Source organism: Oenanthe melanoleuca, chromosome 1 (genome assembly GCF_029582105.1).
Source record: "Oenanthe melanoleuca isolate GR-GAL-2019-014 chromosome 1, OMel1.0, whole genome shotgun sequence".
NCBI lineage: Eukaryota > Metazoa > Chordata > Aves > Passeriformes > Muscicapidae > Oenanthe > Oenanthe melanoleuca.
In genome coordinates this window covers 37,189,058-37,203,474 of record NC_079333.1, presented here as the reverse complement: position 1 = coordinate 37,203,474, position 14,417 = coordinate 37,189,058, and the positions used below count along the sequence as shown (strand labels likewise).

At 45.0% G+C, this 14,417-nt stretch overlaps 1 protein-coding gene and 1 long non-coding RNA gene across 2 annotated transcripts in view; both read left to right on the top strand.

Moving 5' to 3' along the window:
- The first annotated feature begins 9,612 nt into the window (after positions 1-9,612).
- The window catches only part of MTMR2 (myotubularin related protein 2), a 63,177-nt gene continuing 58,372 nt past the window's right edge, over positions 9,613-14,417 (top strand). Inside the window, exon 1 of the mRNA XM_056484507.1 lies at positions 9,613-9,783. Within this exon, the coding sequence (XP_056340482.1) occupies positions 9,704-9,783 (80 nt within the window). The 5' untranslated portion in view covers positions 9,613-9,703. The remainder of the gene's footprint in view (positions 9,784-14,417) is intronic.
- On the top strand, positions 9,793-11,943 carry LOC130249609 (uncharacterized). Its single transcript, XR_008839826.1, has 2 exons — positions 9,793-10,663; positions 11,279-11,943. It is a non-coding gene; the product is annotated as an uncharacterized LOC130249609 (long non-coding RNA).

Here is a 14,417-nt window from a genome sequence, read left to right as displayed (position 1 = left end):
TCTAAGTTGATGTCTTTGTTCACTTCACAGAACTAAACAGGAGTACCTTGTGAGAGGATTAGGTATCTGCAATTCAATCCAGATGATTGCTTTATTATGGAAAACCATCCCTCTCCATACCACCCAGAAGGACAGCCACCACAGGATGACGGTACCACGGGCTCCTGTTGCACCCCAGCTGGAGCTGCAGGCTTTAGAGGCAGAGTTAAAAGAAGATGTACAGCTGCTACAGGAGAGGGGCTTAACAGCGTGTGAACGCCATGTGCTTGTAAAGGTATTTAAAGGATTAGGGGAGAATTAAATGTTTGTCTGTCTTTGTTGTGCAGCACAGCTTCAAAGCTGCAAGACACTCGATATTAAAGAAGATGTTTCCCATCTTTAGTCACCGGAAGGAGACTCGTAGAACAATAGCAGGGAAATGCAGGCATGACCTAAGAGATTTATACACAAAGATGCTGGATGATTCTTATCAGATGGGTGAAGAGCATGCCATTCTGCAGTAGAAAACAGTGATATAAAGTTCACAATTTCAAATTCTGATGAACAGTCCCTAACGTGGACAAAAGAGCTGGCTCAGGATTCCTCTCTGGGAAGTAGAAGGCAAGCACCTTGGCTGGTGGTTTCAATTCATCCCTCCACACTGGGCTATGGGTTAACTTGTCAATAGCAGAGGTGCTTCCCATGGCCTCTTCTCAGCTCTCTTGGGCAGCCAGGGGTGGTCACTGCTGTTAAATTTGCCTTGTACCAAGAATCAGAGCTCTTAAGTTCCCCAAACAGGGAACTTTATAACCTTTTAGGAAAAGGCAAGTCTGAAACAGAAACACCCTTGGAGAGATTTTCAGGCCAGCGGGTGCTTTCTGGAGGAAAGCTTAATGAAGGATTCAAGTAAATTCAGTGCCTTAGCTGCAAGGGGAGAAATTGAGAGTCTTTCTCAGAGAGATTATGACATTAAATCAGATTTTTACTGAACTGAGAAACTTGCAGCTCCACAAACAGGGCTAAAGATGTCTTAAGACACCTTGGCATGCTCCTGATAGCGAGCTATTCTGCACAGCTGAGACAGCTTTGGGGACCTGGGCTAAGCTGTGGCTCACAGCCTGCAGCAACTGCCCTCAGGCACCAGAGCTCTGTCCAGGGCAGCCACTCTGCTCTGTGCTGTGGCTGCACTCTGGCTTCAGGCCCTTCTGTCTCCAGCATCATCCTCTCAAAATACCAGGTCCAGTGCTTCTGAAAACATCTTTAGAAGGCAGACCGATGGCTCTTTTCTGCATGAGGGAACATCTCTTCCAACTGCACTTGGGAGTTTTATGGATTATTCTTCTTCACTACTCGTTCTTATTTTATTCATTATAGAAAGGGCAGAGCAAAGGCGAAAACCTCACTCATTATATATTTCTCTTCTACTCTTCCAGCCTATTTCTCTGAAAGATGTCATCACTGAAACAGTTAATTGGACCTAGTAGCAATTTATATCATCCTTAGAGAATAAAGGAAAATTCTTTGTAACAGCAAACCTCATTCTGAGCAAACAGATCCCTGACTTCCTAGGCTGCCCATCACCTAAAACAGCTGCATTATTTGTGACTTCACAAGCCCCACAGTGAAGAAAATAACTTTATTCATCTTCACTGTCATTATAGTATAAATTTGAAATGTATTCGGGTTTGTGTTAGGTTTAATGAGAGTGGGAATGTGCTCCCTAGAACATTGTACAAGTATTTTTACAATGTGCACTGAGCTAAGATATATTCAGGTTATTGAGCAACATGTTCATACAGCCAAAGGCTTTATATCTTATCCATGAAGAATGCTGGAGCAGAACAAGGACATTTCTCTCCTTTCCCTCTTTTCCTTTCTAAAAGTGAATTAACATCTCTTACTTGGGACACTGGTCCATCCTATATTGGGGTTACTTAACCCTTGCTTCTACAATGGACCCTTGTGATCCTTTGCTGGGAAGGGATCAGACCTCCATTTTTTTGGAAGCACATATTCGTACTCTGCACGGGGAATGTCCTTGGGGTAAAAAAGTATCTTTGACTTGGAAATTCCTCTCTGCTTTGGTTGAGACATTGATTGTTAAACTTCTCAGTTTCTTTAGGTTGGAAAGCACATTGGCAACACTCCAGAATGAAGCATTGAGAGAGCTATGAGCACATGCTGATGGTTCAAGTCAGGGCTCATTCTGAATTCCTGCTGACTTCAGGCACTGCCAACACCACAAAGTACCTCTGCTCTCTGCAGTTGCTTTTGTAGCAGAGTTGGCCAAAGCAAACGTGTCCCAGCCAAAGCATCAGCCTCCAAACTGTCTCTGCTCCCGAAGCACCTGAGCTTGTCTGTCAGCACCACTGAGGATGGGCTGAACCTGTTGGCAGAGCAGCAGCAGACATTGCACAGAGACACAGCTCAGCTGCCAGAGCAGCTGCAGCTGGGAGATGGTGGAGGACTGTGCTTCATGTCACCATCCTGTCACACCACCCTGGGGCCCCCATGACAGACTGAGAGATGCCATCCCTGAGCAGGGGGAGAAAAAAGAACAGTTGCCTTGGGCTTCTTTGTTCTCCCTCCATAGCAGTGCAAACATATCCAGCACCAAAACTCACTTCTTCTTCCTTGTTAGGGTCAAAAATTTCCCAGCTAAGAAATGAGGGCTGGCATCTTCCTTCATACACTCACCATCAGCAGTGTGTGTCCCTCTTAATCTCCCAAACTGCAGGGACCTGAGGCCCTTGTACTTCAAGGGCAGGAAAGAGGATACTGGATTGTGCTCCTTCTCCTTATCTTTTGAGGCAAACACATGAAACAGCAATCCTTTTCAAACATCCCAGAGCCAAATCAGACTGACGTGCACAAGCAGAATAAGGGCATCAAGATCATCAAAGTCTCCAAGTTACCCATACTGAAGGTTCAGAGGTGACTCACTGTAGATAACAGTAAGGTAACTTATTACATTCATGTAAGATAATTAATGCTTAATTTTGGCCTTTAAAAACTGCAAGAGCTTATGTTTCAGCACAGGGTAAAAGCAGTTGATATCCAAATGCTGAACTGTACCAGAAGTGGCATGTTTGGTGTTGCTTGTGAAGCCTGCACTTATGTGCAAGCATAAAACTGATTTTTAATTGCACAGTTCCTTTATGGTTTTTGTCCTGAACCTCTCCTGCATCCAGCACTGAGATGGGATGTCTGAGTGGGATCCCTTTAGATTATACTGGGAAATTTGAGAACCAGGCATTTCCCAACTTTTGGAACACGTGGCATTGCATCCAAAATATTTCTTTCATGCATTGCTTTGATCAATACAACACAGATTTATGTATTCCTCTATCAAAGAGGTAGTAGAATGGATAAAAGCCATCTTCTCCCTTCATGATCTAAAGCCAGTTTCAAGAGCAGGGCAGTGCTGTTCATGCCTAGGAGAACAGTAACAGCAACTAGTGCTTTCAGCTTGTGTCAAAATTAGAATCTGAGACCACTTGTAGGACACTGCAGGCTCCTGCAGTTGTGCACTTCCCTGACTAGCCACCCACTACTACCTTCTTGGGAGAAGCACACATTCCCCTTCCCAGCTGTCTGGTGCTCCTAGAAGCATTGCCCAGCATCCTATACTGGGTGTAATGGTCCTGGAGTCAGAGAGAAACAACTCCATGGGTAGGTCCACATTGCTAAAACAAAAAGTGGTCTGTGGGATGCTGGCCATGGAGCCAGGTGGAGCAAATTGGCTTCTGCTCATAACAGAACCAGTCCATTCTGGAGCAGTCTTGCCTCATCTCTGCAATATTTAGCCTGTTCTCCTCCGGCCCCCTTAAGGCTCTGTGATCTGCCTTTTCCAAATTTTAGTTAAATTGGAAATGACAGTAAGATTCTTCTCTCATTGAATCCATGGGCTTAATGTGTCTTCAGTAGCTTTCTGAACATTTTCTACAGCTCACACACTGCAGACAGGTAACTTACACAGAGCAGACAATCAAACACTCTCAAATATTTAATTTTTACTGCACTCACTGTTAAGCTTCCAACTCCCCCACCCTTTCATCACTAGAGCATAATACCCTGTTGCTTTTAAAAGAAAGTATGAGCTTTCCACATGGAAATTTGAGCCATCAAGGTAAATAAAAGGGAAAACAAAAGGAATTAATTTCTACTGTGTTTTATAGTCTAGAAATGTCCTTCTCATTTTTAATATCATCCCCAGATCTTACCATCAACATTTTATTGTATTTCATTAAAACACTACCACAAATGTGCATCTTCCTTAAAAGAAAAGGAAGTATAAATGCAATAAAATCAAGTATTCTTAACCATTTCCCTAATTGTAGCTATTAAATATAGCAGCTGCAGATTAAAATCTCACTTTAAGGAGTTTGTGTGCACACAGGCAATACAGACAGTACTATTTCAGACAATGTAGACATAAAATTACTTAATTTAAAATGAATATTTGCTTGCAAATTGGTGTATAAATCAGAACTGTAAAACACAAATTTGACATCTAAGAGGTACAAAGACTTTTCTCCTCCATGTGAACACCTTTTCCCATCTCAGAGACTGCAAGTGCTGAGACTTGAGACACCCTCCTAATGTCTGACAATACCAAACCAATTCTTACTCCCACATCTTTCCTTCCCGCCTGATCACCCTACAACTTGTGGAAAGGCATTTATTTCCACAGTAATGGTTTAACAAGTGTCAGAAATTTCAAATTTACCTCCTGTGAGTAATTCTTTCTTACTTCATGTTTGCCAGATTGAAGACCATTCCACAGATGCCAAGGAGCTGCTGGAGTGCAACAGCCCCAACCTGTAGACAGCCAGACAGCTGCTGTGATGTATTTAGTCCTTCAGGGAAAAAAGATACTTTATTTGAATTGACACAAAAAATTGATTTGTGTGTTCTGCAGCATGCAGTGGAAGTCCTGCCCCTAGAGCCTGAGGCCTGCAGCTCTCCAGGTGCCCAGAGCCCTCAGGCTCCCTGTCTGCTCTGCACTACAGTCTGTGCTGCAGACAACACAGCTGTGAGCAAACACAGGCTATGGAGCACTGCAGTGATGCACAGCCCACCAAGAATTAAAAGCATCAGGCAATTAAAAGCCAGGTGAATTGGCTGATTCCAGCAACTGTGCACATTGAGCACACACTGGGATGGAACCTGATGTACTCATTAGCCTGTGGCATATTTAATGCCTGACTGTTCTGTGGGCAGCCAGGAGCTGGTGGTGGGAGTGAGGATAAGAAAGCAGTACACAGATGGAGCAGCAGGAAGAACAAAACAGTGTGCCCATCCAAAGTGCTTCATAAACAGGTAACAAACTATAGTGTACAAGATTAGGTCCAGGTTGAGTGCAGAGCCCCACGTCTGTAGCACCTTGAATCAATACATACATGACTGCATAAAAAATAAAAAACAAGTGACCAAAAAACAGTGTTAAAGGGTCACTGATCATTAGCTTCTGCCTCTGTCAAACACAGAGGGGGTGCAAGGCAAAAGCACTGCCAGGGTGCCATCATAGCCAGCACAGAACCACGCTGTGGGTGAGCTGAGGTGACCATTTTGATCAGGTTAACCAGGAGTAGAGTAACCTTGGAAGCACAGTGACAATTTGAGTGTAGCTGTAAGTCCGAAGTCCCTCTCTTTGTTTTGACTAGTTTCCAACTTCAACAGCACAGGCATTATGCATCAGCAGGACCAAATCTGTGCATGTACCCTGTGACCATCTTGTAACAGATGTTCTTGCAACCACAAGCAGCTCTAGCTCCAAATCACAGCTACAGCAAGTTGTTCTTCTTCAACCTCTCTGCCTGTGCCAAAGCTCTTGCTGTTTCTGACCTCATACTTTATCAGCTGATGGGGCTTGACAAAAGGAACACATGCCACCTCCAGTGTGATTTGATGATCATACATCACAGTGGGATCTCACCAGCGACAATCCGCCCTTCCCCAGGCACTGAGACTCTTTTATCGGCTGCCCACTGCCCTGAAGCTGTAGATCAAGAAGACAAGAAAATGTAATAAATCTCAGAACCATTTTAGTGAATCAAAGGAGAGACAAGAGTGTCTCTGGCTGTGTGGTTTTCAGAACAATTATGGGACTGAGTCATGCTGCAAATTTTTTGGACTCATTGATGAGGACTAGACTAGAGAAGGCACAGTGTGTGAAGCTGCCTTTGCCATGAACCATTTAACATGCTAAGAGAGCACAGGAACATATCAATATAGTGGCAAAAATATGGGAGATCCATAAAGCTGCAGCAAAGTGAGCTAGTTTTAGGACGGATAAGATTTTAATGTTGTGATTGGAGTAAAAGGGACAAGGCGATCATTTTCAGAAGGGATAAGGGTTCTGACTCCCTTATTATTTATAGGCCTTTCAACCATGGGATGACTTGTGTGATGGGAGAGGGGGAGCGAGGGGAATGTCTGATGAGCTGTACCATGTAAGGACAGGTTATGACAAAGACTGCAGCAGGGTTCTGCTCAGCTTTCTCAGAGTGGATTATTTGAGTATATGATCCTGCTTGATGGTCTACACTTTGACCACTGTAGAAGCATGATTCCTCCTCTGCTCCAGGGACATTTGGTCAAGCATTCACAGACCATGGCCAAACATCCCCATGAGACCCCTGAAAAAGGTTGTGCCAGGATGTCAGGATGTGTGATTGTCCCTGGCTTTGATGAGCCCTATGCTCACAGTGTGAGACACAACAGACCTGTGTTTGGCTGTGCAGCAGCAAAGCTGAGGAACTAATCCACAAATAAGAACATCTGGATTCATAACATCTGGCACATTGATATAGCAGATGTATGGACCACATGTACTTACCGAGCTAGAAAGTCCTTAATTCAACAGACACATAGTTTAAGTACAATGGATACAAATAGTATCTCACTTTCACCCAGAAGGACTGAAGGAAAAGTCTTACTTCCCCTCACTTAATCATGTTTTACACGGTACATAAAATTATTCTCTTTGTGCTGTGCTCACCACAGCTTTGACAGCCTCTAAACACCTAAGAAAGCCTGGGGCTATGTATTTTTTTACTTTGTATAGGCTACAACCACATACAATTTCAGCAAGTATAAGAGGATATCTGCTTGCCTTTTACTTGGAATTAATCTTTTACACCTTTGATTCCAGGAAGTTCCTTATCATTCTCTCTTTCAGATATCTCTCAGCTGTGCCAGCCACACAGCATTAAAGATGAACATAGATAATTTTATTACTTATCCATGATGTTCATTTTATTTTACTGTTTCCTGTGTTGAAATCACAAAACAACAGAACATTCCCTCATTAAAAAAAACAACCAAACCCAAATGATGATACTTGTAAAATAATGGTAGGGGATGTGGCAAGAAAAAGTAGGTTAACAGACTGACTACACTTATTTTGCATCAGTTATACAACAGTCTTGTGAATTGCCCTTAATTGGTTTTGGTAATGTCAGGCCTTTATTTAATTCTCCTTCACTTTTAAGAGCCCTGAGGTAACGAATTTCACAGAGAGAATATTCTGACTGACTTTGAAAGTGTGGCATTGTTGAGCAGAAAGACTCACTGAGCAGACTGCTAGTTTCTTTCAGCAGCAGGAGAGATGCAGGAGGTGATTAGCTTTGTTCTCATTTACAAAGCACCAGTGGGAATTTCTAAAGGGTTTCACAGGCCCTGGGGATAAGGCCAAGAACAAAACAGGGCAGTGTAAAGCAAATAGAGCACTTCATCAATAAACTACTTAGAGATGCCACATCAATAGCAAATTAGGAAGAAAGGAAGGCACTCTAATACTTTCACATAGCAATGGAGGTTTATATATTGTTTTTATTCCTACTTGACTTTTTTTTTAAAACAACTGCACCTCTATCAAACTAAGCTTAGCAGAGGGAATAGAGGTAATACCAACTCACCACAAGGCTATTTGGTAGTATTTGAAAGGGAGATATGCACTGCTTTGTGCTAGGCTCTACAGCGCTGAACTCTCCCAAGGGTTACTACCACCAGGAACTCCATCCCTGGAAAGGCTGGGAAGAGAGGGCACCAGCGGGAAAAGGATACCAGGAACTGCCTGACTGCTTAGCAAAGATGCTGAAGTACTGCTGCCACAGCACCCCCTGCCCACACGGCCCCACAGAGGACACCATCTGCTCGCTGGACACAGGTGTGGATGGAAAGATAAACAGAAGAGGCAGAGAGACAGTATGCCATTCATACCTCTGCTTTTATTAACTGTGCTTCTAAAACATTCATTGCCCCTAACCACAGGGGAGGAAAAAAGATGAACATTTAAAATAATTTTATATTCGGAAAAAAAATCAGCACAGGTCTATGGATCTTCCAACCGTAATGGCTACGAGGCATTTTGTTTGGATTTTAACGCTGCAATAAACCACTAGCAATTAGCTTATTTTTCAAACAAGGATCTCACTTTTAACCATAAAGCAGAGTTTTCATTTTAGAGAAGCCCCCACAAACTCATTTTTCCAGGCTGAAACATTCCAAAACTCATTTGTCAATCTGGAAACTTTCTACTCAGAAGATCAAATGAAAAATACAAAAATAAACCCTGCTTCAACAAAGCTGCATTTTCAAGTTTAAACTTGCTTCAAAACCATCCTACATCAACCTTTCTCAATAGCAGCTGATAGAGACTAAAGGAAAGAGCAACTCAGGCAGTTTCACAGCTGGATCATGCAGTCCCAGGTAGGGATGCTCCAAACCTGCTTCAGCCTCCTGCATGACTTCTGATGACAGGAACAAAATGGGAAACAAGAGAGAAACACATCAACTAATTTACTCCTTGGAGCATGAAGAGGGATGACGTTTTGGTAACCATTCTACAGCCACAGAGTACACAAATGTTTAGAAGATATAGGGTTTATCCTGTTTTGAGGTAGTATTTAAAGCAGGAAAATCCTGGATGGCTGCTCCTGACATCAGATGCTCTTTACCAACAAGCAGGCCTTTCTGGAAATCCACCCCACCCCTAACACATCCCCCATGGTTCATTCTTTTTGCCTCGTGAGATGCTTGCCAAAACAGCTGAACATTTGAAAGACATCTGCACCCTTGATATGGGCGGCATTAGATGCAGTCCCTCAGTCTTTGCAAGCAACGCCAAGAGCTTTTCTCCCGCTCTCCGATCGCTTCAAGGACTGGGCGTAGCAGGGCTCTTCCTGCAGAACCCTTGATCCCGAACTGTGCCTGCAAAGCCTCGGGACACAGATGGCCATGGATCATTGGAGCTTTCCGTGGGACACTGCACAGAGGCTCCGTGCCAGCGCCCGCAGCCCTGACCGTGGGACTGTGCCCGGCACCTCCCGCAGCCCCGCTCGCCCCACCGAGGGACAGCCTCAGCCAGGATTCCCGAGCCACAGGGCGATGACAAACTCTTAACTGTGGGCACACAACCCACCTGGAAAGCCTAAAGCAGGTGAGCTGACTTCAAGAGGGATGCTTGAGAGAGAGAGACCATTTCTTTGCTCTTATTAACGACTCCGGGGATGGAGGCCGGGAGCTGCCACCTTCCCTCGGCTCCCCGGAGGACAGACCGGCAGAGCGCGGCGCGCCCTCACGCCCCGGCCGAGGCGCGGCCCCTCAGCGCTGTCCCCGCCTCGGCCCGCCCCCCGCGCGGCACGCCGGGCCAGCATGGCCGCCTGCCGGCCCGCGGGGCGCCGGCCGCGGCGCTGAGGGACGCGGGACAGCGCCCGCCATGGAGGGCAGCTCCAGCTGCGAGAGCCTCGGCGCCGGGCGGGCGGCGGCGCGGCCGCCCAGCGGGGACTCGCTGTCCAGGTACCGCCCGCCGCGCAGCCATCGCCCCCGCCCGCGGGGCTCGGCCGGGCACAGCGCGGGGCGTGGGGCGGAGGGAGGGAGCGGGGAGGGGCCGCCAGGGGAGAGGAAGCCGGAGGGATGGAGCTGGTGCTGTTCGCTCCCCGCTGTGTTTCCCCGGGGTCGGGTCTCTCTGCTGGGGTGTCCCTGCGCTGGGGTGACGGAGCAGGCGGGCAGGCGTGCGCTCTGCTGGGCTGCGGCACAGCCGCTCTCTCTTTCAGGCCTTTAGCAAAGCAGGAGATGCTACCTGCACCCGGCTCTGGGTAAATCCCTGCATGGGCAAAGCAGTGCCCCTGCCCGTGGTACCTGCGGTGGAGGGATTGGGGATCTGCCTTTCAGCACGCTGCCGTGCCCACGCCAGGCCTGTCCTCTTCCTGCGGATTGTTGGGCGTCTGTGGCTTTGCCATCATGGTTTTCTCTGAGAGATGAACTTTGCAGCCTGAATGGCTTGTATGCCATGAGGGTAATATTCAAGGTCCTTAAGCCACGGAAGCTGAAAGGAGAATTTTATGTCCTTCCCACCGCCCATGAGCTACCAGTGAAATTTTAATTTTGTGACTGAAGGCTTGTCCTGCTTGGGCCTTGTGTTTGATGAAGAAGGTTGCAGTAGAGTAGCAAGGGCAGGCTGAGATGCTGATAGGGCTGGTGGTGTGGGAAGCCCTGGTGTTGTGATAGAACCCAGGATAGAATATCCTGATGGCTGCTGAAGGTTGTTCTGTCCTGCTCTGGCTGCCCTTGCCGTGCCCAGTTTGTAGGATCAGCGGATAACTCGGGCTGAAGAGATGTCAGCATCCCTGAGTCCAGCCTCCTGCTCATCCCAGAGACAGCTTCAGGATCAGATCAGGTTACTTCTGGCTTTTACCCAGTTTGGTCTTGTAAACCGACAAAGGTGAAGTGCACAGAGCTTCTCTGGACAGCCCATTGGCATTTTCCACTGGCACTGGGGCTGGTTTTTTGGTCCCCCAAAGCAGTCTCTCCCCAGTCTTTCCACACAGGCAGGGTGCTCCAGCCCCGCTGTCCCAGTGATGCTTCCCTGTACTCCCTCCAGCTCCCTAGTGACTTTTCTGCACTGTGGAGCTAATACCTGGCTGCAGTATTCCAGAAATGCTCTACTGAAAGCTGAGTAGAGGGCAATCCTTCCCTGGATCTCCTGGCTCTGCCTCTGTTCTTAGAGCCCAAGATGCTGGTGGCCACTTTGTTGCCAGCATCTCAAAACTCCCATGCTTGGCTATTACCCAGCTGCTCCTCAGACAGGCAGTGCCCAGTTTGCACTCTGGTTTCTTCACTCTTGAGTCCTTCATGACTCCTCATTTCACCCTTCTTCATCAAATTCTTCTGTTCCCTGCTCTCTCTACTGCTTTCCTTGTGCAGTTCTACCAGTGCCCTGCCAGATGCCTGCAGGCTTCTTTCTCCCTTACTTAACTGACCCAATATATTCTTCTTTTTATCTCTGCATCAGCTCAGGCAACTTGGACCCATCTGGAGGTCATTCACTGTAAGAGGCCTATGGACACTAAAGAGAGCTTAACTCAGAAGAGCCAGTGGCTACAAGGAAGCTCCTGTTGAGCCTCTCTGCAGCATGTCCTGCACAAATGGAACCGTGGGGAAACTGAGATGATAAATCTGCTTCTCTTGAGCATGCACAAAGCTGTGTCCTCCAAGCTCTGGAAAGGTCCAGACTCTTAACAGATTTCTTGGGATTTAAAAAAAGCTTATTCAAAAGCTTTCAGAATCTCAAGTCTCTGCTTGAACGTCTAGAACCCATGGAAGAAAGCTAGCCAGTTGGGGGGGTTTAATGTACTCCAAACAAGATATAGGTGTTTAATATAGATTAATGTTTTTATCTATAATTATTAATAAAAATACCTTCATCTTGATTTGGTGTATGCTGTGAAACTTTTTAGTTGAAATGGTTCAAGGTTAGGGCAAAATTGCAAGAAAATAAAACTAGGTTCTTGTAATGAGAGATGCATGGTGACCTTCAGAATGTTCATTATCAGCTTCCCTTGCCAATCTAGTGATGCATATGCACAAATAAATAATTGTCTATGAATTGGACAGTAGACTGATTGTCATGAAGGTTTTCTTCATTAAAGCTGTATTGCAGTTTGATTTTGTACATCAGATTAATTCTCTGAAGCTAATTGGACTATTTGTATGCATTGAAATATACTTGTTTTATCTCTGTGATTTCACAATCTAACAGCTAGACCAGCTTCAAATTGTAACCTATGACACATTTTCACCAAATGATTTTGTTTAAAAAGAAGTTAGCTTTGGGGATGATGTGAGGAATATAATGAATCATGAAGATGCTGTCATCAGTTTTGATAATCTATTTAATTTAAAAGAAACAAAACCCAAAAAATGACTCAAAGGTCACTCATCCCAGAATAACCATTATCTAGCCATGTGAAGCCTTACTGAGTTGTAGTTACTGAACTGTTTTATGCAAGATTTAGAAGACTTGAAAAGGTGCTAATATGAAATACATATAGTAGTGCTTTCCTTCAGTTCTCTCAGCTTCTGGTTGGAAGTATTATTATTTCTACAAGTACTTAAGATCTACCTCCTCAAGTAGAAGTGCTTGATAGAGTTTACTTCTACATAAGGCTGCTCATATTTGTGTAAGAGTCTTGAAGAACATTATAGGTTTGTCTTTTAATAAAGCACATGAGATATGTCAGTAAGGGCATTTGACAATGAAAGTTGCTTTGATATTTTAGTAGACCTTAGTAGTGTGGTCCTTGAGGAAGCTGTAGGAATAATTAAACAAATGTTATCTACTTTCTGTGCCGACTAGAAAAACATTTGAAAAACTCCTAATGAGACTTAGTGGAATTGTTTGTGCAGGGTTAAAAGTTGCCAGCTCTCTGTGAAAGTACCGAGTTAGTTTCGGATGAGCAGGTCACAGCTAATTAACTCAGCTGCCTTCATAGCTGTGCTGAGACAGCTGTTCTGCTTTGGAGTCTCAGCTGTCTCACCCAGCGCTGGCTTTGTGTGGCACAGCACTGGGTTCTGCAGCTCTCTGTGGTTTCCAAAGGTCAGTACTTAGGATGGACATTCCCCTTCCATCCTGTTCACATGGAAGACACATGACCGTGAGCCAGCTACTCATAAAGAGCTGTGGTTGTATTTGACTAACAGCTTGCAAGAAGTGTTGTGTGTCTGCAGTGTCTGTCCAGGAGCAACCCGTGATACAGAAGGAGGAGCGAGGTAAAGCACTGATTCAAACATTTGATGAGCTGCAATATATGTCCAGAAGAGCGAGCTTTTCTCAGTTTCATGAACTGCTTTTGTATCTCTAGAATGACCTGAAGATCCTAGGTGAGTGACTGATAAACACAGTTCAGCTGTTCTGGTTACTCAGATTTCTTCCAAGACCGTTCTTACAGTGAATTTTTGCATGGGTTTATTGTATTTATTGTATTGTTGTTTTTGCAGATTTGAGCTTGCGTACAGACCCTCTGACCTCTGGAATTCAAAGGAACAGTCAGCAAAATTCTACCGTAATCTTTTCCTTTTGTGAAAGGAAAGCTAGATAGAGTTGTGTATGACTTTAGCAGAACACGTGACTTCAGGGAAAAAAGTGGTGGCAAGCTTCATATATTTACTTTCTGTGAGAAGTGATTAGGCATTTTGTTCATGCAGTCTATGTGGTTATGTAGTTCCTGAATGAGCATACATCTCTCTCTATTCCTCAGAAAAGCATATCACAGTTCAGTCTGAGCAATGTCCGGTAAGATATCTAAGAGGCTTTCTGTTTGGTCTGCTGAAGATAAATTTGCATTTCCTGTGCAAAAGTGTGGAGGTAACTATACTGTAAAAACAACTGCTATAGGAGATGTCAGTGATACTTCAACATCAGTATAAAATGAGAGAAAGATAAGGCAGTGGATAAATGTTTCCCGCCAGCATGACTGTAGCAATGCTTGATGTTACCGCTTTCTTGGTTGCTTGTTATCACCTTTGTTCTGGTGTTTATCATCCACAGAGGTCTGCAGAAACGGTGGATCCTATGCACTGCACTTTTACTGAAGCATATGAGAGCAATCATGCTCCTTGTCTTTCTGTTTGCAAGGATAAGTCTGAAAACATAAACTTGGTGTAAATCAGTGCAGCAAGGTCTGTTGAACCAGTAACTCCATGAGGTATGAACTCCCCCTGTCTCAAATAAGGCCCTGTCAATACCTGGTCTGATTTAAGGCTGTGTTGAAGGAATTCTTTCCCCTTGGGTGAGAGTGATGCTGGAAGAAGTTGGGTCTGTGAGCTGCTGGCTGAGGAGGGCTTTAGCTGTAGCACCACATTGCTACCAGATGTATGAGCTTTGCTGATTGAGCTGTTTTGTGATGAGTCATTGAAGTTAGAGTTTGAAAGGGAAGATTTTTGCCAGTTCTGGTGTTCGGTGAAATGTGAGTAGCTGTCATTTTCCTCATGGGCTTTGAGAGCCTTTCTTGCATTTGATTTCTTGTAAGTGCAAAGCAAGATTTCTCAAGAGTTGTTACCATTAAAGACATTGCTCACTGAGTGTTGATAATGAACTGGTTTTGCATCTCAGGAACTTGACACTATGCCTACAACCAATTAACAACTCCAGA